The 26,900-nt window shown below is 37.6% G+C and overlaps 1 protein-coding gene across 6 annotated transcripts in view; it reads left to right on the forward strand.

The window, feature by feature from the left end:
• The window catches only part of HELZ (helicase with zinc finger), a 169,778-nt gene that overhangs the window by 112,149 nt on the left and 30,729 nt on the right, over positions 1–26,900 (forward strand). For all 6 annotated transcript variants that reach the window (XM_081317976.1, XM_081317978.1, XM_081317977.1 and 3 more), the window contains 8 exons: positions 1,585–1,730; positions 3,674–3,821; positions 7,862–8,045; positions 9,302–9,530; positions 13,483–13,687; positions 17,731–17,782; positions 20,295–20,497; positions 22,220–22,427. In XM_081317976.1, coding sequence (XP_081174102.1) covers positions 1,585–1,730; positions 3,674–3,821; positions 7,862–8,045; positions 9,302–9,530; positions 13,483–13,687; positions 17,731–17,782; positions 20,295–20,497; positions 22,220–22,427 — 1,375 coding nt within the window. The remainder of the gene's footprint in view (positions 1–1,584; positions 1,731–3,673; positions 3,822–7,861; positions 8,046–9,301; positions 9,531–13,482; positions 13,688–17,730; positions 17,783–20,294; positions 20,498–22,219; positions 22,428–26,900) is intronic.

Below are 26,900 nucleotides of genomic sequence, written 5' to 3' on the forward strand. Positions count from 1 at the left end.
GGCAATAAATACTAATACAAGAATACAAAAATTAAGAAAAGATTAAACAAAGTGCCCAATACCTTAAAACAATAAGTTAAAATACGTTAAAAGCAGTAATAAAACCCAAAACCCATCAGGCCAGGCCGGCTTGTTCAAACAAGTAGGTCTTAAGATCCCGTCGGAAGGAGCGAAGGTCGGGTGCCATCTGGAGCTCAACCGGTAAACGGTTCCACAAATCCGGCGCACCCACAGAGAAGGACCTCCCCCTGGGGGCCACCAGACGGCATTCTCTGACCGGTGGCACCCTGAGGAGGCCCTCTCTGTGGGAGCGCACTGGGCGGAGGGAAGTTGATGCTGGCCGCAGGTGTTGCCGTAGGTAATCCAGACCCATGCCATGTAGGGCTTTAAAGGTCATTACCAGCACCTTGAATCTCATCCGGAAGACAACTGGAAGCCAATGCAGCTCACGGAGCAAAGGTGTAACATGGGAGTATCGGGAGACTCCCAGCACGACTCTCGCAGCTGCATTCTGCACCAGTTGGAGCCTCCGAGTGGTCCTCAAGGGTAAACAAGACCAGAAGCCCTTTTGAATGGAGCAAGAAGCGGTTTAGCTATCATGAGAAAATTAAAGTGTCACAGAAGCATAGATCATAATTATTTCGGTGAAAGTTAGAGAGAAAGTACTGGGGAATAAGACTTATCACATTTAGAATGACAGTAATATAAAAAACAATAGAAATTTTAAAAAGAAAAGACTTTTAGAGCTGTTAAAGCGTTTATTTTGGACTGGGAAAGGTTCGGAGAAATAACTTGAGCTAAAACACATACAGATCATTACTAGAGGAGAGAAAAAAGAGAAAGAAAGGCAGAAAGAAAATCCTAAGTGTCTCTACAGGGGAAAAACTATTCTAGATTTAGAGGATGTAATTATGTCTAAAAAAGGTTTTCTCAGCATGACTATCTGTATATCCACTCAATGACATCTAAATTGACTCAAAATTCTTTTATTACATTCATCTGATTACCAGTTTGTGCATGTGATGAAGTTTGTACAATAGTTAAGATGTCAGTCTAGAGCAGGTTCTCGCCACCTCAATCGTGAAAACTTACTTGATGATTTGGACCAGTTACTTTCTCAGTCCAACCTATGTCATGAGGTTGCTATGGGAGGAGTAAAGACTGTTTGATACCTTGAGCTCATGTCAGTTTGATGAATAAAATAAATAAATACACTCAAGCTTAAGAAAGCTTATGACATCCTTCCCCCATAGCACTATATAATTCTATGATTTGGGGTTTTTTTCTTAGCAAGGTTTGTGAAAAACATTGCTTGGGTTAAGCAGAGCTTTCCCACACAATACTTAACAAATATATGTGTGTGTGTACACACACACACACACACACACACACACACACACACTGTGTGTATATAGTGTGTGTGTGTAAACTATTTAATATAGTGTTCTTTTCCCCCCCTCACTGTATATAAATTTACTAATACCATTTTTTGAGGTTGGTCATTAGTTTTTCTATTGAGATAATGTTCTATACAAATATTCAGTTATAAAATAATATCTTTCTTTTGATTTTTCTCGGTTACAGCTTAGTCCTTTTGTGTACAGTGAATTTGCCAGAGAAAGAAATCTTCATGTTTCACTACTTGATCGTCTTTATGAGCATTGCCCTGCAGAATTTCCATGCAGGATCTTGCTGTGTGAGAACTATCGCTCCCATGAAGCTATCATCAAGTAGGTGTGAACTTTTTCACTGTATCACACTCTGCTTGCCTGGTACAAGTGTCTAACAGAAGCTTTTGCCATTACACTCCCCAATTAGTTGAAAAGAGATGTGTAATAACCTACCACTATTATTAGCATAATAAGACTACTGTTTTTTTATATTGGAAATAAGTAAGAATACTGCATTATTTTGAGATTTAGTAGAATGGCCTACTTGGGCTTTTTAATTGTGGTTTATACCACCATAGCCTGTAATTAGTTGTAATACTAAAGCCAATCTTTCTCCAATATTACACAAGCAGACCTTTATTTTTACAGTGAAACTTGGCTATGTTGCCCTGACACTAACAATATTGAATAGAGTTTGTGTGACATTGCAGGGACCAAACGCAGGACAATATTTTGCAGTATATAAACTGGAAATGCATAAAATTTGTGCTTCCACATGTACTTCAAGTCCTTTTGCAATGTAAAAATGTTAATTCTTGCTAGAACGATTACAGTAGAACCACCTGATTATGTGTAACAGTGGAATAGCCAAGTTGGTTAGATGATTTTCAAGTATGTGGGCTTGTTTTCTGGATTGAAGACTTCTATTACATGCTGACCTCAGTACTTGTCCAGTTTGATGTGGTCCAGTTGAGAAGCAGAATCTTTACTATGCTATTAGTACAGGGGTGCCAAACTGGCGGCCTGTGGGCCGGATGCATCAGGCATAGGCCATGTCTACCCCAGCTCTTCAAAGGCAAAAAATGTCATGATACATCATGATACGTCATGTGACACGATCGATTTTGACAGCCGTGTATTAGTATAAACTGGTAAAACAAGGCAATGTGAAAGCAGTTATCTAGCAAGTCAGTTCTTGACGTTTTGAATCTAAACTGATGTTTGAAATGATAATCATGGTCTAGGAATAGAAACATTAATGCAGGAAATGAGGAAATGCAGATGTTCAGACAAAATGGCAAAATTTTATTGGTTAATTATCTGTGCAAAATTGGCAGAGAAATGACCTAGTATGCTACATAAATTGGATCAAGATATCATGGACGCATTTAAAGATAGGATCTTTGTGCCTCTGCAGGTTTTCCACATGCAGCTTCAGAAAATCACTACTGCTGATGTTACACCACCATCATTATTATTAAATAATAGCATGTAAATAAGAATTTATATCTAGATGGCTAAATTAGAGCAGGGTCTCCCTTTTCATTGATAGTAAAAGAGAATTTCATATTTCATGTACTTCTGCGCTCAGAGATTTTTAGGAATAGCTCTGTTAACATAAAATTTCATAAATGGTCTGAGAAATATAACCAGGCACACTATACTGTATTGTCCAGAATAAATACAGGTGTTTTTTTCAGAAAAGTGATTTTTAAAATGAAGGGTTTATTATTTGAGCAAGCACAGGGCATGCGATAAACAAAAAAAATGCATGTAGGTTATTTTCTATGAGATTTTTTTTTAAACAATCCAAGCAATCATTTGTATTGTAACAAATAGTCTCAAATAGCTGCTTATAAAATGTTACCCTTTCCTATTGTCATCTTGGTATTTTTCAGAAATGTTAGAGCTGTAGTTTCTAGACTTCCTAGCTACTGAGCATGGCGATGGCAAATTCTAGGAGTGGTGATCTCAACATCTCTGTAGAGTATCAGACTGAAGAAGATAGAATTAATCAAAACATAATTAAAACTCCAAATGATGCTAAAATCAGCGTACGTGCTGAGGCATTCATTCACAGTTTCTGTGCATTGCTATGTATTTACATAAAAACATACTGAAGTTGTAAAACTGTCTGATTCACAGGTCAAAGCAAAACAAGCAGAATGTTTACGTAACGGTTCTCTTTGGCCTGAATATTGCTGGTTCCTGCCTATCCAGCTTTAGCCCTTATACAATATTGCTACATTTCTTTCTTTATTTTTTCTTTCTCTCCTTTGCAGTTATACTTCTGAGCTTTTCTATGAGGGCAAATTGATGGCCAGTGGAAAACAGCCTGCACACAAAGATTTTTATCCTCTGACATTCTTCACAGCACGAGGAGAAGACGTGCAAGAAAAGAACAGTACTGCTTTTTACAACAATGCAGAGGTAGTTGATTTGACTTCATTTAATTGTTTTTGTGATTATAATATTTTTTTAATAATGCTAATTTAGACATCAAGAGCACTTGGCTTAAACAAGAACCTCTTTAAAAATAGCCTTACAGTCCCGATTATGATCTTGCTGCTGTCCAATTGCCATCTCCAACTAAGTATTGATTTGGCTGTCTCCTGCTAAAGTAGAAGTCAATGGCACATTCCCATGACTGACTAATTTGAAGTATATATGTAAAGAAGCCACCATATCTGCTTTTAGATATCAACCTCTCATTTTTTTTAAAGCCAAGACCCCATAAATTATTCATGTCTTAAATGAAATTACTATGTTTGGTTCTACATAGAAATTCAGCCTAATTGGTTCCTCAAAGTATTTTGTGATAAAATGTCTCTGCAAGTGTGAAGATTTCATTAACAATTGCTGTTTACTGTTCATAGTTTATTGCAAGACTAAAGAAAAAGTCTGGTGTTTTGTTTTTTTTTAAAAAACACGATTCCATTTTGCAGTTAGAACAGGGTTGGGCATTTTTTTTAAAAGATTATGCATTATAAATTAAGGAAGATTATGTTCCCTTGAAAGTAATATGTTAGAGTCAGAAATGATGTAATTTAACCAAGCAGTAGATAACAATCCCCCTTTCCTTTTTTTCTCCAAATAGAAGTCAGGAATAGCTTAACCTTGCAAAAAGTGTAAATACTTTGTTTTAGAAGGCTTTGGACATTAATCCCCAAATTCCATGACAAAATGAACAGTGGATTAATTCTCTTCCAAATGAATTCTGGAACAACTTGCCTAATGCAATGATTCTCAATCGTAATATTTGCACCAATTTCCCTATTTATAGTCTCTCATTGCTTTGCAAGCTGCCTCATGTGCTCTTTTACCAGAAATATGCCTGAGAGCAATTCAGGAATAACACAGAGAGAGAAGAGATAAAAAGATGATTTCTTTCTTTAAGATAATTTTAGTGGCTATATCAAACCACCCAATATGGGCATCCTCCAGATCCATAGACAAAGGTTCAGAAATTTAGCAGTGGTCATTCTCATGGAAGTCTACATATTTAGAAAGTGTCCAGGTTGTGAATGTGAGGAATTGCATGGAAAAGGGGACTTGTTTGATTGGCTAGTAGCTTATGTCTAAAAGTATGCTTTTATGAAATGATTTGAAAATTTAATTTTTAGTGTCCTATCTTCCAGAAAAAGGTACCGTATACTTGAGTATAAGCCGACTCGAGTATAAGCCGAGACCACTAATTTTACCCCAAAAACCGTTATTGACTCGAGTATAAGCCGAGTATAAGTATAAGCTTGGCCCCTTCTTAGCAACATATCTATATTCTGTGCCACGATGAGCCGCTCGTTGACTCTGGCAGCATCCCGGAGCTGGCTCGGCCGCGGTTCGCAGGGTCCGCTCATCAGGCTGCCAGGCTTCCTGGCAGCACATCCCGCAGGGAAGGTCTGCTAGGGAGGCGGCAGTCAAGCGTTGTTTCCCTCCTCGTGCGTGTGTGTGTGTGTGTGTGTGTGTGTGTGTGTGTGTGTGTGTGTGTGTGTGAGACCTGCGGGAACGGCTGGTAGAGGTGGCGGCAGTCCGGCGTTGTTTCTCCCCCTTGTGCGTGTGCGTGTGTGTGTCAGACCCACGGGAATGGCTGGTAGGGAAGCGGCATTCCGGCATTTCCCCCCTTCCTGTGTGTCGAGCCCACGGGGTTTGACACACAGAGAAACGCAAATGCCGGACTGCCGCCACCTTTACTAGCCATTCCTGCGGGTCTGACACACACACACACACACACGCACGCACGAGGGGGAGAAACAACGCTGGACTGCCGTCACCTCTGCCAGCCCTGCAAGCCTCTGGCAGAGGTGGCGGCAGTCCAGCGTTGTTTCTCCCCCTCGTGCGTGTGTGTGTGTGTGTGTGTGTCAGACCCGCAGGAATGGCTAGTAAAGGTGGCGGCAGTCCGGCATTTGCGTTTCTCTGTGTGTCAAGCCCCGTGGGCTCGACACACAGGAAGGGGGGGAATGCTGGAATGCCGCTTCCCTACCAGCCATTCCCGTGGGTCTGACACACACACGCACGCACGAGGGGGAGAAACAACGCTGGACTGCCGCCACCTCTACCAGCTGTGCAAGGCTCTGCCGCTCCCTTCTCTCAGCAGCCTGGCCCGAACGAAGGGACAGTTCATTTTTTTTTGTTCACTGGAGTATAAGCCGAAGTGGATTTTTCAGCCCAAAAAGTGGGCTGAAAAATTCGGCTTATACTCAAGTATATACGGTATTTCCTTCCCACAATTATTGCGATGTTGGCTATAAAACCATTTTTCTATTACTATTCTAGGTATTCCAGAAAGAGAGAATGGAAAATTCATGATTAGATCTAAATCATCTTAGTAAATATTTAGGTTCTGGACATTCCATATGTAGTTCCTTTATTCGTAGATTGAACTGATTCACCAAGGCTATTATATGGCTTTAAAAGATATATTCATGCATAAGACAGTCTGAAAGGACATCTATATACAATACTTCGCCTTCTTTATTATTTTTTGCTATATTCCTAGAATATTTGCCAGCGTGGTACTAGTTTGTCCACAGGAATAAACAAGACGCATTTCTGTTCAATTTAGCCACTTTGTATTATCAGAACAAATCCTGAGGAAGTGTTTTGTGAGCTGTTATAACATCAGTAGCAGTACATCTTCTCTCATTCTTCATTAAAATTACTCCTTTTTTTGAGTCTGAAAAAGATCCCTGTCCACACGGTCTTGGATTTAATAGCCCTCCAGGCATTCTTAGAGAATTGGTGGTTTCTCCATAAAACAAGAGAAACAAAACAATTTTCTATTCTCTTTTGTTTAACTCCTGATTATGTGCTGTGAGCTAGACTATGAAGTTGGAAAAAATCCTGGGAGAAAGGAGTGGTGAACCACTTAAGTTGTGGTGTCAAGAAAACTGCATGATGCAGTCACCAGGAATTATATCTGCTTTCAGTTCATCTGCATCTTTTATGTGTATTCAGTGGCTCCTGGCGCCTCTTCTTTTTCATAGTCACAATAGATAATTATAGAAATGTGTGGCTATCTCAGGTTAAATAGCTCTGCTTTGAATAATTTGAATAATGATCCTGATTTGTGGTGGTTGGGGCTTTACACAAAAATTAGAATCAAACTTTTATGCATTTTGAGGTTGGTTTATATTACAGTAGAAGAGTAGGCTTCAACTAAAAGACTAAAGGAAAGTTTGGCAACGGTGAAATTAACAGTTAATACCTTCCTTTTTTTTTGTCTGATATCAGACAAAATCAACCCACTTTTCCATTATTATTGGTGTTGCTATTGTGATTATTATGTAGCTTGACACACAACTAACCAGATGTTTAGACTGGATTTGGCATTTTTATCCAACTACAGGTAGTCCTCGACTTACAACAATTCATTTAGTGACCACTGAAAGTTACAACTATATTGAAAAAATGATTTATGATTGTTTTTCACACTTTAGACTGTTGCAGCGCCCGCAACCACAGTTGCATCCCCCTAACATTTGTGTTGCACAAGTTCTTAAAGTGGAAAGTAATTTATCTGATTCTTAAAATATACATTTATTTCCCTGATGGAACAGTAAACTCATTTTATAATGTGTGCTATTTAATATTTCAGATAATAATGTTGAATAAATAAAATTCTGTTATAAAATATATAAAATGATTGTTGTTGATGTTTATTAAGATTTCCGCTGAGGGTTAGGGTTTTATTCCTTATTGATTGTAGGGGGTTTTTTGATTGCATATATAAGGCAATTATGGATCTGGTGAAAATAATGAATAATTGAAGTGACATGCTTACAGATGATAAAAGTCATGTCAGTGTCATGCAGGGGATGCTGCAGTTAAATGAATATTTTTGAAAAGACTTAGATAACATGCTGGTGCTAAAACTGGCTTCTGCTAAAACCTTTTCATCCAAGAACATAATACAAAACTTAATACCAACAAAAAAGCTAGCAATTTCCTGAGCATGATTTTCCCCTTTTAAGGTATTTGAAGTAGTTGAACGTGTTGAAGAATTGAGGAGGAAGTGGCCGGTAGCTTGGGGAAAGTTGGATGATGGCAGCATAGGTGTTGTAACACCATATGCTGATCAAGTCTTCCGGATTCGGGCAGAGCTTCGGAAAAAAAGATTGTCTGATGTCAGTGTTGAAAGAGTGTTAAATGTTCAGGGTAAGTAATACATGGTTTGATTTGATTGGGTGCCATAAAGTCAGGGTCAGCTTTTAGTGACCACATAGATAATACATACCTTTGACTAGAGGAACTAGCTTGGAATTGGAATTGCATTAACGTACTGTATAATAGGGAATTTAAATTTAATGTTTTAAATCTTTTAAAAATCGTGGAATATCCTTTGAGACATGTCTCTAGCAATATTCAATAGCTGCGATCATTAAAATGTTCAACAACAGTTAATATATCAAGTTGGAAAAGAATATAGTTGAGCTCTGCAAAAGGATTCTAAGTGGAAACAGATTAAAAAAATACCAAATCAAAGCTGATAATAGACCACTACACATTTAATTTTAGTAAAATTATGAATCATAAGTAAAGGTCTTAATTTTTGTTTCTTGATTTTTCAGGAAAGTTGCTTTTCTTCCTGTTTTTCTTCCTTTGATGGGTTCAAATAGAATCTAGAGTTTTTAATGAAAAACTCATGAAAAAAGAATTAAGGATGCTTAATTCTTAGATTCAAACTTCATTTACATACCTTTTCACCCAAGAATACAGCATACATGTACATAGCTTTTTTCCAGCCTTATTAAGATACATGCTTGTCTCCCATCGATCAATATTTTCTTATTCCTTTATTTAGTTAACTATTTTTTTCAAGTTTACTCTTAAGCCACTTGATTTTCTCAGCAATTCCCTATTTCTACTCTTCTTTGTAAATTTAATCTTTGTTATCTTCCATTTGTAAGAATATAAGCAAATAGAAAATTACTTCCACTGGTACCTCTAAAGTTAATAAACTACAGTAGTAAAATTAAAAGAAAAGTTCCCAACAGATACAATTTTGGTATGTACAGTGTATAACTGTACAGTTTCTATCTATCTATCTATCTATCTATCTATCTATCTATCTATCTATCTATCTATCTATCTATCTATCTACACACACATATATATTATGTGTATATGTAAAAATATGGCACACTGCATGAATGTTTATAATGCAACAGAAATTAACAGCACCAAAGATGTCAATGATTAAGCAAGAGTAATATTAATACCAAAGCAAATAATGTTATTTGTAATTATTCTGGAATATTTATTTTCTAATTATTGATGCAGAAATATTTTCAAGTGAACAATAGTTATTCACTTGCCAGACATTGATGTAAAAAGTCAATACATGTAGCTATGTGGTAATGTTTCTAGCAAAAAAAAAAGGCTAACAGTATCCCCTACTTTTCCTTCTTCAGGAAAGCAGTTTCGAGTGTTGTTTCTCAGCACAGTACGAACCCGGCACACTTGCAAACACAAGCAAACAGCGATGAAACGGAAAGAACATTTATTGGAAGATTCAACAGAGGACTTAGATTATGGTTTTCTGTCCAATTACAAACTTCTCAACACAGCCATTACAAGAGCACAGTCCCTAGTAGCTGTGGTGGGCGATCCAATTGCTTTATGTTCCATTGGAAGATGCAGGTACAACCAATATGTGGTATGACCAAATAATAAATCATAACGATGAAAGGCTTACTGTGTTTTTAATAATGGATTCTCATTCTTGCTCTGCTTCACCCAGGCGGAGTCTTTAGATGGGGGGGGGTGTTTAACCCTGGCAACTTTAAGACTTGTGGACTTCAATTCTTAGAATCCCCCAGCCAGCATGGGGAAACTGAAATCTGGGAGTTGAAATCCACAAGTTTTAAGGTTCATGGGTGGACAGGCCTACCTTAGACTTTCTCTCTCACTTTGAGATAGATATGAGCTTTAGGGGGGAAATACTATCGAAACTATCTATAATGCATGTCTTGTGTTTAATCTCATCATCATTTATCATTTCATTTTATTTAAATCTACAGTATATTATATTAACAGAATCTACAACTGATACCGTGTTTCCCTGAAAATAAGACCTGGGTTTTTTTTCCTCCAAAAGAGGCACCAGGTTTTATTTTCGGTGTGTGTGTGTCTTTTGCATTCACCTTGCGGCAGTGGCACTGACAGCTCTGCCCAGCTGGCCCACCCCTTCTGCGACCAAAGGAGCAGCTTAATTCTGCAGCTGAGAATGGAGCTCCAGCCTGCATTTTGCAGTCAGGGGCCTTTCTGGAAGGCCTCTGCAGCTGAGAACTGAGCTACGGATTGAATCCATAGCTTTGTTCTCAGCTGCAGAGGCCTTCTGGAGGCCTCTGCGAAATGCAGGCTGGGGGACGCCACAGAAGAAGTGGACCAGCAAGGAGAGGCAGGTGTCTATTCATGGGAGGCCTGATAAGTGGGTTCGGGGCCCACCACTGCCTTAGCTTGATTTTTAGGTGTGGGCCTTGCCCCAAAACTAGGTCTTATTTTTGGGGTAGGTCTTATATTAGGCCCAACCCCAAAAAAATCAAGCTAGGGCTTATTTTTGCGGTAGGTCTTACTTTCAGGGAAACATGGTAGTAGACTATGAAGATTTCTTACAATAGGTTCAAGTTAGCAACATAGTTGTTGGACATTTGCTGATTATATTTCATGTGCAGTGTAAAGAGGAAAAGAAGGCCTATCTACAAAGGATTCATATTGTCAAATTTTCTCTTAATGTTACAGTTAAAGATGGAAATGTTGTATTGTAATACTCCCTTATGAAGAGGTTTTCAAGCTCATAAACAAAATACAAAAATAATTTAAGGCTTTCCAGAATGGTAGTTTTGTCTATTAATAGTGCATTCCTTAAATGTATATTTGTATCAGTTTTATTCCTTTTTGAAATTATAATTATAATAAATGGAGGAAGGGAGAAATCTTTAGAAACTTTGCTATGGGAAAGCAAAGTTTTATGGAAATGTGAATAAATGCCAGTCTAGTTCTCAGATTTAAAATTGAAATAGATTAGGATATTCTGAAAGCAAGAACAGGACTGAGTTAGATACACTATTCTGTATTTTTGTCACTGGTGAAAGTATGTGCTGTTACATTTATTTATTTGTTATAATAGCAATGGGGGAAACTAGATACTTTAATCTTTTCTGGTTTCCTTGTTGATAATATAAACTTGGAAGTTTGAAGTGGATAATTTTGTAATCTATTTTTAATCTATATTTTTTGATATTTTAAAAATGTTATAGTATGATAATTTGGTTTTAGCAGAAATTTAATATCACCTTGCTAGTTATATTAGGTATATACTATTTAATGTATGAATTATTGCAGAGAGAATATATATAATGAGAATTCAGCAATATTCAGCATGGAGCCTTGGTGGAGCAGTGGGCTAATGCCTCCTTAAGTAACACCAGCTGCCTGCAATTAGTGCAGGTTCGCATCCCACCAGGCTCAAGGTTGACTCAGCCTTCCATCCTTCCGAGGTAGGTAAAATGAGGACCCAGATTGTTGGGGGCAATTAAGCTGACTTTGTAATAATGCCGCTTGGGGTGTGTGTGAAAGCCCTAATAAGCAGGCATATACATAGAATGAAGGCTACTGCTAAGCTTGTAAGCCGCCCTGAGTCTTCGGAGAAGGGCGGGATATAAATGGAATTAAAATAAAAATAAAAAAATAAAAATGATTTCTTTGTACTAGATCTTACTTGTAGAAGATAAAAAAATTGGATTTATTTTAATTTCATATGTACAGGTTAGATAAAAGAACTGGTTTATATTTGTGAATATGATCCATAGGCTGTCATATATATAACTGGAATATAATTTTATTTTTACGTAAACATGGATATTTTTGCACAGCGTGTCTCATGGTTAACATGCTAGTGGTGAAAGTAAAATTATGTGGGAAGCTACCACAGAGAATTTTGCTGGTCCTACTTTATTTAAAATCTCTTGTGAATTCTGGGAATGTTATTTCTTTCAATATTAAGGCTGTTCAGAAGAAGTATATGCGCTGTGGTGATTTTGATCTGGATCGGACTACCATTTGCTTGAAATTTATTACAAGAGCTTTGTTAATTTTGCTCTCACATTATGCTTTTCTTAGCTATTTTAGCCATTGGAAAAGTACTTGTGATATGTCCCTCAGCAAGCTGATGTGCAGGGTAATCATAAAATGCTGCTGTAGCATGCAAGCAAAGATTTTATTAATAGTCTGTGGTGTGTTCTGTGAGTAATGTGGGTGCAGTTAAAGCTAAGCTTCAACCAGTTGTAGAGCTTAGTTGTAGAGCTTAGAGATAGGCTTCTTGTCCAAGCTTCATGTTAGGTAAAGCAATAAATCTTTCTGTAGGAATACAAATGCATAGGCATGAGCTTAGCAGTAGGAAGATTGAAGGACAAGGCTCAGAGAGATAAGTTGCTTTTACTGCTAATGTGAAAGAAGGTCTTATGATGAAAATAATATAGAAAGTAGGGATCTAATCATTGCATGACAACTTCATGGTCTAAATCCTGCATTTCTTTCTCCCTTCTCTACACAATAATGGCCTTTTTGCTACCTGGGGCACCTGCACAGTTTTTTTTAAAAAAAATAATAATGTTCTTGGCTGATCTTGGATACTTCATTTTCAATCTTGCCAGCTTCATCCTTCCTACTTCTTGTCTAAGCAGAAATAACATCTGCCACACAACACCCCAGACTTAATTGTTGATGAGAAAGCAAAATAAATAAATAAAATAAAATAAAAATGCAATACCTGGGGAGAGCAGAAAGGAAGAGAAAGAAGTGGAGAAAATCACACAGTACAAAGACCTGCTAATAGAAGTAGAATAATATTACAATAAAATCAATAAAAGATAGCAAGCACAACAAAGCAAGAGGTCTCACTGTCTCTCCCCAACGGCCTGCTGGTTAAAGATCCAGATTTTCACAGCTCTTCTAAATGACAGCTTGACTGTAAAACTTTTTGTTCTTCCAACATTTTGAGAACTATTGGCATACTCTTACTTTAAAACAGTTAATCAAGTCTACAGAAATATGTGACATTTTCATTGATAATGCAAAATTCTAAGATGTAGATGTAATTTGAAGGTTGTTAAAGGGAGTCAAGAATCTATTGCAATAACTATCAAGACCTTTTAAAATATGACTATAATACCTATTTTTTATCATTGCAGCCATATCAGACAGAGCTGTGGCAAATTTTTATTTTAAATTCAACAGCATGTTTCATATCAGAACTGGCAGCATTTGATTCATTGTTCTTGCAGCCACATTGTAAATGTGCCCTGTGTGAACAATCCGCCTGAGTGTTTTAAAAACAAAAAGGCACTTTGCAGACATTCTAACACTAAGACAGATGTTTTTATGTGATGTAGAGAACTTGGCTAATAAATCTTGCTATTGCTCAAGTGTTAATGCTAAATAGTTTTAGAAGGTTTCAAATAATGTTGTCTCATAATTAAATAGTATTGAAAACAAAGGGATGTACAGAAACATTGGATTCAAGATTTACTTTATATATTTTTTTAATCTAGAAAAACAAACATTTTTGTGTTGTTCTTGTATTGGCTTATAGGAAATTTTGGGAAAGATTTATTGCCCTGTGTCATGATAATGAAAGTCTTCACGGTATCACATTTGATCAGATCAAGGCTCAATTGGAAGCTCTGGAATTAAAGAAAACCTATGTATTGAATCCACTGGCTCCTGAGTTTATTCCACGGGCTCTGCGACAGCAGCATTCATCAAACACCAATAAACCACAGCAATCGCCACCAAAGGTAACCTCCGAGAAAAGGTTGCAAGAAACTGTTAAAATATATTAGGAAAATATATTAGCTGTTGTGCTTCCTCCTAAAAACATAGAATGGGAAAATACTAGGCTGAAAAGATAACACAGTTTAGATAGTTAGATGATAGATAGATAGATAGATAGATAGATAGATAGATAGATAGATAGATAGATAGATAGATAGATAGATAGATAGATAGATAGATACAGCTTTTAGTAAGCAATAAGTTTTGCACCCAGAAAGACGATATCTGTTCAAAAGGTGCCATGATATTCATGTCAGAAGGTGCTAGAAGGTCTGAAAAATGCAATATCTATAAATTGTCTTCCTTTTTTCCTCTCTTAAAATTATACAGTCATATTGAGAATGAGTGTAGGGAGAGGCCAGCAGGTGAGATAGGCAGGCAGGTATGTGAGTGCTGCGAGCTGGCACTACAGAATGTGGATGAGTCAGCAGGGACTGGGGGTGAATGCTGTGGAGCGTGAGTGGGCCAGCAAGGGCTAAAGGCTGGTGCTACAGAGTGCAGAGGAGCCAAGTGTGGGCCGCAGTTGGATGCTGTCGAGCACGAGATCTCTGGGATCTCCTACTCCATAGTGGGGATCTTTGGGAGAAAAACAGCAGGAGCAACTTGTGATCACAACTTGTGACTTGTGATCTTCCCTGCCGGGCTTCCCCATTAACTTTGCTCGTGGGAAGCAGGCCGGGAAGGTTGCAACTGAAGAACATGTGACACTGGCTAACTGTGATGCTGTAATTGTGAACCAGGCACCCAAACGCTCAGGTTGCGATCATGTGACCACAGGGATGCTGTGACAAGCGCAACTTCACAGTCAGAAATTGCCCTCATTTTGTTTGATCGGTTGCTGAACAAGTGAACCTGCCTAGTCCCTGTAAAGTGATACCGTTGTCATGGTTGTTTTTCTTTTTGACTAGTTGTATTTTATTGATTTTATTTGTTTATGAGGTAGACTACCTCATGTTCATTTGGATAGGAAGCTGGGAATTTGCATAAATAAACCTTGGTACTTACTAGCAAATTAAATGAGTGTCAAGAACTTGGGTTTGGTGGGCTTGGAGATAAAAAGAATAGCTATAATTCTTTTAAACTGCCATATTCTATCGGGGTGAATGTGTGTATGAATTATTGTAATTAAGAGTGATAGGTCTTGTAGAAAGTTAAGAAAACATTTATCTGACCCTAAATATGCAAAGAAGCTGTAATAGCCCCCAGCATTTTAATATGTAGTTTTTCTTTTGAAATGCATTTTAGAGACACTGTCTTTATAGAGTAACCAGTGAACCGGTTTGTCATCCTTTTTCATCCGTGTTATTCATAGGTCAATATTTATTCAGGCTCTCTAAACAGACTGATTAATGTGTTCAGACTGCTGGAAAACAGCAATGTAGACCTTTTCCCTGAGGAAGTAATGTTCTTAAGCATCAGTGAGTTTTAAAACTTGGTGCTCGACAACATATTGAAAAATAGGCATTGGGAAAAATCACCATCTTTTGGTTTTCTCTTGTCTCCCTATTAGAGCTGTATGGTAAATCTAATAGATGGAGAATAAGAAACAATAGATCTTTGGAGAAAGAGTGCACAATGATCTAGGACAAATAGGCAGCCCACAGTGGCTATGCCTTCTACTGAACATTGGAAGAGAGAACTATAACTGCTTCAGATGAAACTGTAACTTGCCAGAGTGAAATGGCGTTTTGACATAAACAAGTTAGCCAGTTAGTTGTCGCCTTGGATCAGTGGTAGGCAACAATGGTCTCTTTATGACCTGTGGACTTCACAGGTCATAAAGGGGCCATTGCTGCTTACCCCTGCCTTGGATCAATATATGTCTCCGTATATTTTTCTGTTTCTTTTTCCACTGTATATTTTTCCCCACTATATTGCTGTATTGTATTTTGCTACTCGGAAGGCCCTTCCATTCTAGATTGTATAGTTGGGAACCTTGCCATCGTGAGGTCAATGGGGCTAACTTCATCTCGGAATTAGTACAAGTTATCTCCTGCATCTTCTGTTTGCCTACTCCAATGGTTTTGTCATTAGCATTATTGTCTGGCTTAAGAAGCCAGAGCTATAGTTAGCTGCCTCTTCTTTTAGTCACATAAAGAACCCTCAAAAGATAGTCTTAATCTTGTGGGAAACTTGCTTACATTCCTTGGGGCAGATTCAAATATCCTTCTCCAATATTTTATATATAGTACTTTGCAGGAAAGAAAGAGAAGGAGAGGTCATATGGAACTTGGAAAAATAGAAACCAATACTGGTAGGTTCTCAGCAGAAGCCAGTATCTCAGTTTAAAGATAGAATAAACTGAGATACTGGCTTCTGCTGTGAATCTACCAGGATTACTTTCCATTTTTCCAAGTTCCATTGGACTTCTCCTTTCTTGCAAATTACTTATTCATCTTACAAAAGTGGGTGTCAACGCTGCTAACATCGGATGTTCTTGCTTTGACAACAGATGGAAATGCAGCCATTTTTCTCTTTTGCTTTTAGAGTTAGTTGATGCTAGGAGGGGGGATGTGGATGAAAATCCAGTTAATCATAACAATAATAACTCAGCTGTGGGAATCCAAGGTTATTGTGCCCAGAGTTGATAAAGATTTGGCAGGCTGGAGAGCTGGGGAGAAAGCCCGGGCTTCAAGCTAATTGGGGAAAGTGATTTATGACTGGTAATTGGAGGAGGGAATTGTGCTTTGCTACTTTGTGCCCACGGGAGGGGAATTCAGTTTTTTGGCTTTAACTATGTAGTGCTGATACTTTGTTTCTCGAATAAATGATTCTTTAAGGTAAACAATGCCTCAAAGTTCTTTTGAAGAGTTTCATCTGTCAGAACCATGATAGCGGGAGAACAAGTTTACTGATGGCAATGCCACAGATATTGACTGTTTAAAACAGGATTTTGACAGTGATATTCTAACATTTGTCCTTTGGCGGTGGCTATTGTTATATATTTTCTACTGTATAATAGCTATGTTGTTAATTCTACTACTAGATAAGCATAAATTTGCAAGTTGCAATTTTATCTTGATTTTAAAATGACCTACTGTACGTAAGAGTATAGACTCAGACACCCTGTAGATTCTTCACCCAACATTTCATACTTTTTTAATCAGCCCAATAAGGATTGGTGGACTTGCAACCTGCTCTTTTTAAAAATTAAGATAGCAAAATTTGTGAATGCCTTTTGTTTTAATCTTGATTTTCTAAAGAAAAGATGATTAGATAGACATCGTCTTCTTTTTTTCAGTTTTCTATATGCCAGATTGGTGTATTGGTTGAAGTGCTGGACTAAAATACCAGGAGAAAAACTAATTTACAAGACTATTATGTGGTCAAAGTTGAATTGCCATGTGTACATTTTCAGCTGCAGAGTGTTAAACACTCAGAATTGTAAAAATAACCAATATAATAAGGATAATGCTTTCAATGCAACTGTTCAATTATATAGCTGTTTCATGTATTATTACAAGGGTTAGGTTAACTTTGTTCCCTGCTGTCTCTGAAATTGATACGGTATTTTCTACTGCATGTCTAAAATTATTACAAGAATTGGGTTTTTTATTTGCTTTTTATTTATTCACTTTGTATTTATGCCACTTTGTTTCTGCATGACACTGTACAAGATCCCCTCCTTCCATTTAATATCCCCAACTGTGCCATTAATTAGAAGGCCAGCATTACCTAACAAGTGTTTGAACATAGTGTGCATTTGTATTGCATTGCAACATCTTAGGTAACCAAACAAAAACAGTATTTGTGTAGCATTGTAATTAATCAAATGTAAACCTGACTCTGAGCCAGAGAAATCTTGGTTTGTGAGGATTCACAAATTACTCTGTGTCCCCCTGTCCCACGTCACAGGAATATCTTTTGGTCACTGAACACAATTATTATCTTCTGTAATTTTCTGGAAATGCATAGGCATGCACTTTGGTAGTTCTGAAAACTTTCTTAATTTTCTTTGATGTTTAAAGGTAGAATAATTTAACTCCTGGCCAATCTTTTTTTACAGGTAAAAAGCCATCACCATAACCATAGTGACCATTTTCATACTGATGGAATTGGTAAGTATTAGGAAGAGGATGGTCTTTTTTTTTTTAAGAAAATGTGAAATATGCTTGTTTTTGCAATGAAACTACCGTATTTTCCGGCGTATAAGACGACTGGGCGTATAAGACGACCCCCTACATTTCCTGTTAAATTATAGGGTTTGGGCTATACTCGCCGTATAAGACTACCCCTCTTCCAACGCACACCAAATAAAAATTAAAAAACATCAGATTTGATTTTAATATGGCATTTTTATTCAAATGCTTATGACATGCAGGTGCTTAGTAGGAAAACTGTCACTTATAAACATAAGGCTGTTTGTCATCAAACATGTAAACATAAAACAGTGCAAGTGGATTAAACTAATAATAATAATAATAATAATAATAATAATAATAATAATAATAATAATAATTTGGAGGGAACCTTGGAGGTCATCTAGTCCAACCCCCTGCTAAGGCAGGAAACCCTATACCATTTCAGACAAATGGCTGTCCAGTCTCTTCTTAAAAACTTCCAGTGTTGGAGCATTCACCGCTTCTGGAGGCAGGTTGTTCCACTGGTTAATTGTTCTAACTGTCAGGAAGTTTCTCCTTAGTTCAAGGTTGCTTCTCTCCTTGACTAGTTTCCATCCATTGCTTCTTGTCCTGCTTTCAGGTGCTTTGGAGAATAGCTTGGCTCCCTCTGCTTTGTGGCAGCCCCTGAGATATTGGATCACTGCTATCATGTCACCCCTCACCCTTCTCTTCGTTAAACTACACATACCCAATTCCAGCAACCGTTCCCTATTTTCCTAATTCACTTTTTCACTTTTCCTAATTCACTCTAAAGCTTTCCCTGCGCAGAGCCTTAAGTAACACCAGCTGCCTGCAATTAGTGCAGGTTCGCATCCCACCAGGTTCAAGGTTGACTCAGCTTTCCATCCTTCCAAGGTAGGTAAAATGAGGACCCAGATTGTTGGGGGCAATAAGCTGACTTTGTAATAATGCTGCTTGGGGGGGGGGGTGAAAGCCCTAATAAACAGGCATATACACAGAATGAAGGCTATTGCTAAGCACATTGATTTGTGCTTTAAATTGTAAGCCACCCTGAGTCTTCGGAGAAGGGCAGGATATAAATGGGATTTTTTTTAAAAAAAAGACCAAATGGGAGATCCGCTCCAGGTTTTCCAGCCAGCCCGCCCAGTTCCTGAGTCAAATGTGTCCTTAGAGCTAAGCGGCTGCTCTGGCTGCTGCCTTCCCCACCTGCCTTTCAAGTTGGGATATACTACAGCTGCTCTTCAACTTTAGAAGGAAAGACGCCCAGACCCCAGCCTGTAAAAAATCACAGACTGCAGCTTCTTCTCCAATTGGTCCCGCTTTCCCTGCGCAGACTAAATGGGAGAGCCGCTCCAGGTTTTCCAGCCAGCCCTGTCCCTAAACTTTCAGCACCCGGCATATAAGACGACCCCAGACTTTTGAGAAGATTTTCATGGGTTAAAAAGTAGTCTTATACGCCGGAAAATACGGTAGATGTTTTCTAGGTAAAAATCATAGGTTACCAGAATCTATGGCCCTGTTTGGAGTCTGGACTTCCTTTCTCTAAAATTATTGAGGGAAGCATAGGGAAGGGATAAAGAATGACCAAAAGAGTGATCCTATATACTATTTAAATTTAGGAGCGCCTCTGATTTTGGGAAATAAAATATTTTTAAACATATAGTCTTGATTTGATCCAAAGTTCAGGAGAATTCTGAATATAGACAATAAACAAATATTTCTGTTGTGGCCTTTGATCAATCTTTACAGTAGAAAAAGAGAAATAATAGACTAATTAGACATTTTGTGAAATTGTATGACGTATTTGGCCAGCTGGCATGCGAATGCAAAGTTAGCATCACTTAAAAAGTAATGAACATAAAATTTATCAGAATGGACCCCCAAATTTAGAGATAATTGGAGAGATGAAGTACGTCTTGAGGCATCATAAAAAAGGACAATGTATGAGGACATGAGCAAAAGATTCTACCTCTGAATCTATAAGGCAAAGGTTTCTGTAAATAAGTCCCATGAAATCTTCCCACCAGCTGTACTGAAGGGAGGGTATCAAAACAGGTTCTGGAAAAGGCCCTTATGTATTTGCTTAGGATTAAATTGTATAGATACCCTGTAGTAGAGGGCTCACAACTTGCCTAACATTTGATAGTAGAATTCAGGAGCACTGGTGATAGTGTTTTGGTGATCAATGTCCCTAATTCTTTCTTTTACCATTGATTTGCCCTTCTCAAGGGTTAATTGGCCTAAATATACACCAAAGAGTCCTAGACTGCAAAGTTCTGTATAGGTCTGGTGCCAATGAGATTGGTAGCTGTCTGACAGCAGCAGAGGCTCCAGATGTGTAGGGTCTATCAAAAAAGACTGGTGCACTCAAGTGAATATGGACAGGCTATCATATGTTCCTGGCCTCAGCTGCCGTGAAATAAATATCCTTTGAAGGCTAAGGAAAAAGTGAACGCTTGTAACTTTCACATTCATATTTTTTATGTAGTTCAGCCAACAGCTTCTGTCTTAATTGGAAATCCTGTCAGAGCGTATACCCCACCACCGCCACCCCCTCCTCCTCCTGGGCCTCATCCTAACCTTGGGAAGTCTCCTAGTCCTGTACAGCGGATAGATCCTCACACTGGGACAAGCATTCTTTATGTACCTGCTGTTTATGGAGGAAATATGGTCATGTCTGTGCCTTTACCTGTAAGTATTCATTGTTGTGTTAACAAAGTACACACACCCCCTCAATCCCCCACTTACGTACTCAAAGTTGACAAATACTATTTTGCTTTTATCGGAACAGCTATATGCTAATAAAAGGAAAAAGCCACTAAAATGAGTCTCCCAACAATTTAAATGTTTGAGCTGTAGCAAACCAGATAATGCCCAGTGAACTCTGCGTGCTGAAATTTCAGGCTGCCAAAACATGCCATGTTTTCATTCATGGCAAATGACTTATTTGATATATCAGTAACTTAAAATATTTTAAAGTTCTTTTTGAAGAGTATACTGTCTTGAAACATTTCAAAATGTGCCTACAGAAACATGAATATATATTAAGGGACTCAAAATGCAGACATGAAAAAGTAACTTTTTGTGATCAGGAAGTCCTTTTTTTATTTCCTGACCTGGAAAGCCGTATTATATATAGCATTTCTTAAAGAGGAAGAATCGGGATATTTTTAATCAATTTTAAGCATAGTTAAGGAATTGTTGCAGCTTTCCCATTTTGTAGGCATACGTTAAGCATAGTGGAAGACTTCAGAACAGGAGTAGTTTTCTTATAGCTTACAAACAATATTTCTTCCAGATTCTCTTCTCCTCTCCCGTATTTGCAAGGAGAGTATAGTGGAGTATGATCTAGCTGGTACTGTGCTTTGAATTCAAATATTCCACTCCATTTCTTTTGCATGAATTTCTCCTTTGTTTTCATGTGAAAGTTAATCATCATTTGATCTTTGGCATGCAGTTTTCTTTCTTTTTTCTTTTTACTCATACTTGCAATTGTTTTCAAACACTAATTAGCATAGTGGTTCATTTTAATAAAAAGTGGTAACATTTTTGTGCAGTTTACACTAAATCTATTGGCATTTGTTTTGTGCTTCTTCAGGATCCACTGTAGTTTACTTATTTTTTAACAGGAAAATAAGAATAGTTCAACAACTGTACTTTTTCTAGTCTTCAAAAGGTGAATGGTTTCTCTGAAAGATAAATAGATTTCAGTCAAAAAGATCTGTAATTACTAAAATGACACTTTTATCGTAGTCACATAAAGCAGCTGTAACGAAAGCAGTGGCAACTTTAAAAAGGTGACTGTTATCATCAGTAGAAATCCTCAAAGATTGAATGTCAAATATCTTTTGGAGTCCATGTTTGATTTATCTTCAGACTTAGTTTTTTAACTCAGGAAGCTGTCATAGAATTGAGTCATCAAAAGCTATGAAAACATTTGACATTTTTATTGTTAACACTTTATATTTTTTCTTCCTTTTCCTTTTTTTATTCATTTCTTTTGCAAACAATAGAATAATAAAATATATCTATATTTGCATTTTTTTAAAAAAATTTCTATTCTGAATTTGTTGATATAAATAGTTCATGTTCTTTCCCAGACTAGGATCTTTCTACTGTCCTATCACAATTTATCTGAGGGGTTTAGGTTGTGTCCTATAATTGAGCCTTCTGTGTTATATTCAATATTATTTGCATATTTTTTTTACCATGTGTCATGCCTTTATTCTCACAATATTATTCCTAAGACATTTCTTCAATTTGAAACTTACACTATACTGGTTCCTCTTGTTGAGTGATTTACTGGTTTAGAGAAAACTGCATAAACATTTAATTTCATTGGTACTCTAGATGTCTTTTAACTATTCAGGTTAAAAGTTGTGAATGATACTGTTTTATATCTTTATTGCATAGGTACCATGGACAGGGTATCAGAGTAGATTTGCAGTTGATCCTCGAATCATTACTCATCAAACAGCCATGGCATATAATGTGAATCTTTTACAAGCACATGGACGTGGGTCCCCCATTCCCTATGGTCTTGGACATCATTCACCAGTTAGTATAGGACAACAGCAGCTTCATCATTCAGAGAAAGAGCAACTTGAACTAAATCGGAACAGTGAGTTCAACATCTCTTTCTTAAAAGAATAAAGTGTGGTGTTTCAAGTTAAAAACCTAATCAATTATGATACTGATGTGTCTGTTTTAAATGGTACTGAGAAATGTGTTTGTGAAAACTGGCTTTTTAAATAAGGAATATATAATCAGTATATTTCATTTACTTCCTAGTCAGTGGGATGTGGATAAGAGTTTATTGGTTGGTACAATAACCTCTAGAAGAAAAGTCTAGAAGAAAAGTTCGTTAGATGGTAAGAGTATACTTGGAGTAAAACTGGATTTTGGATGTTCTATTGGCATACTTTCCAAAATTGGCCTTACTTGCAGGTGGCACAAGTGCAACTCAGACTAAAAACAACAGTAGTAATTAAGCTTGTATGCCACTCAACTCTCAGTGACTCTGGTCTACAACAACCAAAGAAATTACAGTAAAGTCAATGAAACATAAATATAAATATAAAAGATGGCAAATGTAACAGACCAGATGGAGGGTATATTGTAAATGTGTTATCTTTCTCTTTTTGGAGAAGCTCAACTCTATCTATTGATTGCTTTCTCAGATTTTCTCTTTGACTTTTCTTCCCTGTTTATCAGTTCTTGGTAGACAACCAAACTGTACTGGTTTGAGGTGTACAAAGTATACTGGTTTGAAGTCACTTGCTTTAAACAGTGATTCTCCTCTTTTGTTCCTTTGTTATGCTTCTCATTGCTGCTTGGATTCTCCATTGTTATTTCATTCATAAAGGAGAGCGGTGGTTATAGTATGCTACTATTCTCCTATTCTGTTATTCAAGGAAATATTAAACTGGGTTTTCTGGGACAAAGGTGTGTAATGTAGTTTACCAGGCAAAAATCACAGAAATTGATATTGTATGGATATTTAAGACTTCTCCAGGCACAGCTGCGGTCTTTTTCTTGTTGGAAAGCATACCAAGTGAGCAATATGCAGAATATTCTCTGGTATTTTAAGAAAGCAGAGTGGATTTTGCTATTACACTCATTCTTTGGGGCATCAAAAGCTTCTATATATCTGCCATTATCTTTATTATAGTAGATAGTGCATTGATATGAAAAATATGTAAATTATCTTAAATAAAAATGAGAAATTGGACTCTATGCTTATGCTTGTAGCTTTATTACCTTTCAATCAGCAGGTTTCAGCTGAAATTGGAAAACAAATCCGACAGATCCATTAGGAAACAATAAGCATAGAATAAGCATAATCTCATTAGCATAAAATCTATTTCAGAGCAAGGCAGCTTTTTAATGCTGAAGGACTGACGACTGTATCAACACTGAAATTGCTCTGATTTCATTTGTGCTGTTTGAGTGACTTTCCTTAAAGCTGTGCTGCTCAAAATCTGCCTCATTAACTGCTCGAAAAGCAGAGTAATTACTGTGTACAGTATTGAGTGCCAAGATGAATTTCCCAATATTGTAGATGTATGAGCTGTCACCTTACTATGCCAGACGATGATGTCCTTCAAAAGTTAATTGGATGCGAACTAGTTCACGGATATAGCCATGAAAGAAACCTACTTATATTCATGAAGGTTTGAGTAATTCCAGAAACAAATATGGCACGCCATCCTTAATTTCTGCTACAGCTCTTAGAGGTGGGAGGGCACAGAACATGCTAGAAGTTCAGTTTCCAGGACTTTAAATAATGTAACTGAAAGAGAATGAAGAAAATATTGTGAAATTCACTTAACTTAGTTTTCTGTCTCTGAAAGAAAAAAGGATGATTGGGCTTGCCTGTGAAAGGTGCTCATACTTTCAGTTTATTATAAAATAACCTATTTTCACAAAAGCCAAATTCAATCATGTATTAACTTATTGTGTCATTAAGAAGGAAAATGAGCAATTAAACATTGAAGCTAGCTGTTCTTGTTGGTAGAAAATTACAACGTGAAGTCATTCTTGAATGAAAGACAAGTAATGGTCATGGCGAAACGGAAAAGAAAACCCTTGAAGAATAGACTTTGAGGAGCTTTGTCTGTTAAGCGTTCTCTGATTTTTATCCTGAAAAGTATGTTGTGCTACAGCCTGCCTATCTTCAGTTATTTAATGGCTGCATTTGGTCCTTAACAGGAAGGACCCAAGATATTTGGAGTTTTTGGCCCTCACCATGAGGAATTTAGAAGCATTTTGCCGGTTTTGGTTAAAACTTGGCTCGTGTTATCTGAGTGAAGATGGGCAGTTAATCTTAACTAAAAGCACAACATATGATGAGTAGTTGCCTTGTTTCAAGTAAGCCATAGTTAAGGTTAACTGTAACTGGTTGAGTTAATCAAAAACATAAAAGAGAGCTCCAAAATCTTGGTGGCCCCAGCAAGAGGAACAGAGGGGTAGCAGCTATGATGATTCCTGCCACAATAAGCTATGTTTTATCATTTTTTTTTAAATTCCATTTATATCCCGCCCTTCTCCGAAGACTCAGGGTGGCTTACAAGCTTAGCAGTAGCCTTCATTCTATGTATATGCCTGCTTATTAGGGCTTTCACACCCCCCCAGCGGCATTATTACAAAGTCAGCTTAATTGCCCCCAACAATCTGGGTCCTCATTTTACCTACCTGGGAAGGATGGAAGGCTGAGTCAACCTTGAGCCTGGTGGGATGCGAACCTGCACTAATTGCAGGCAGCTGGTGTTACTTAAGGAGGCATTAGCCCACTGCTCCACCAAGGCTCTTTTGCATGAATGTAGTGATTTTAACTATTCCAAGGGATACCAAGGCCAAGAAACTAGCCCTTGGACAGATAGAATTCCTAAACACTCAAATTGATTCAACAATAGAGAAAAAACGTATTGGGCTTTTCTTTGCAGAAATCGGCTTGAAGAAATTGCCAGTTATTTTTTTCTTTAAAAAGGTTATGTTCGTCCAGGTTCTATAGTCTGAATCAGCTTTTTCTCAGTCAGTGCTAATCCTAGCCCCAAAGCCTAGCTATATAACAGAACTGCTGCAACCTCCATATCAATTACTAGGCTAATTATATTTCCTCCTGGTAGATGCAGCATTATCCAGTCATTTGACCAAAAGGGGCCCATAATTTTAATTGGTCAGCGGACCCAAATTTTAAAAGTCCTGCCCTAACCTAACCTATCAAGGTTAAAAATTCTGTCAGAGTAAATTCTAAATAACATGGAACAATGAAAATCAGCAAATCCTGTGTCATAACGATTTTTTTAAAAAACAAAACCCTGAAAGTTGGATGGTTTGATATTTGTGTTAACTTTGTTTTGTATTTTAGGTCCTGTGCCTATTCTGAGAACATGTAGGGCAAACATCTGATTTATCTCTACATGAGACAATTAGGGCTGCCCTTCTAATAAGAGATTTCAGATGATGATATATAATTTGCCACTTCAATATCTTCATCAATGACTTAGTTGAGGGAATAGAAGAGGAACTCATCAAATTTGTAGATGACACTAAACTGGCAGGAATAGCCAACACCCCAGAAGACAAGCTCAGGATTCAAAAAGATCTTGGCAAATTGGAACAATGGGCCCTATCCAACAAAATGAGTTTTAATGTGGAGAAAAGCAAAATTTTACATTTAGGCAGGAAAAATCAAAGATATAAGTACACATTAGGTGAGACCTGGCTCAAAAACAGTAACTGTGGGAGGGACCTTGGAGTCCTAGTGGATGATCACTTGACTGTGACCCAGCAATGTGCAGCAGCAGCCAAAAAAGCTAATACAATCCTGGATTGCATAAACAGAGGCACAGAATCAAGATCATGCGAAATATTAGTACCACTTTTAAAACCCTAGCGAGACCACACCTGGAATACTGCAACCAATTTTGGTCACCAAAAGATGTTGAGACCTTGGAAAAAAAGTTTAGAGAAGAGCAACTAAGATGATCCAAGGCCTGGAGACTAAAACATACGAAGAACGGCTGCAGGACTTGGGTTTGGCTAGTCTAAAGAAAAGAAGAAATAGGGGTGACATGATAGTAGTATTCCACATTTGAGAGGCTGCTACAAAGAAGAGCGGGTCAAATTATTCTCCAAAGCATCAGAGGATAGGACAAGAAACAATGGTTGGAAACTGACCAAAAAGAGAAGCAACCTGGAATTAAGGAGAAACCTCCTAAGAGTGAGGACAATTAACCAGTGGAACAGCTTGCCACCAGAAATCGTGGGCGCTCCATCACTGGAGATTTTTAAGAAGAGACTGGACAGTCACTTGTCTGAAATGGCATAGGTTCTCCTGCTTGAGCAAGAGGCTGGACTAGAAAACCTCCAAGGTGCCTTCCAGCTCTATTCTATTCTATTTGGAAAAGCAAGATGAGTGTCAGTCGTGCTTGTGTGATGCCTGGACTGAGTTTAGGAACAGAAGCTTTTAAGGGTTCCTATTAAGGGCATTGGTAGAGGACAGGAAGGCCTGGAGGAACATTGTCCATAGGGTCGCGATGGGTCGGACACGACTTCGCAACTAACAACAACAACAACAACATTAAGGGCA

The sequence above is a fragment of the Vipera berus genome (genome assembly GCF_964194415.1).
Source record: "Vipera berus genome assembly, chromosome: 2".
Lineage (NCBI taxonomy): Eukaryota > Metazoa > Chordata > Lepidosauria > Squamata > Viperidae > Vipera > Vipera berus.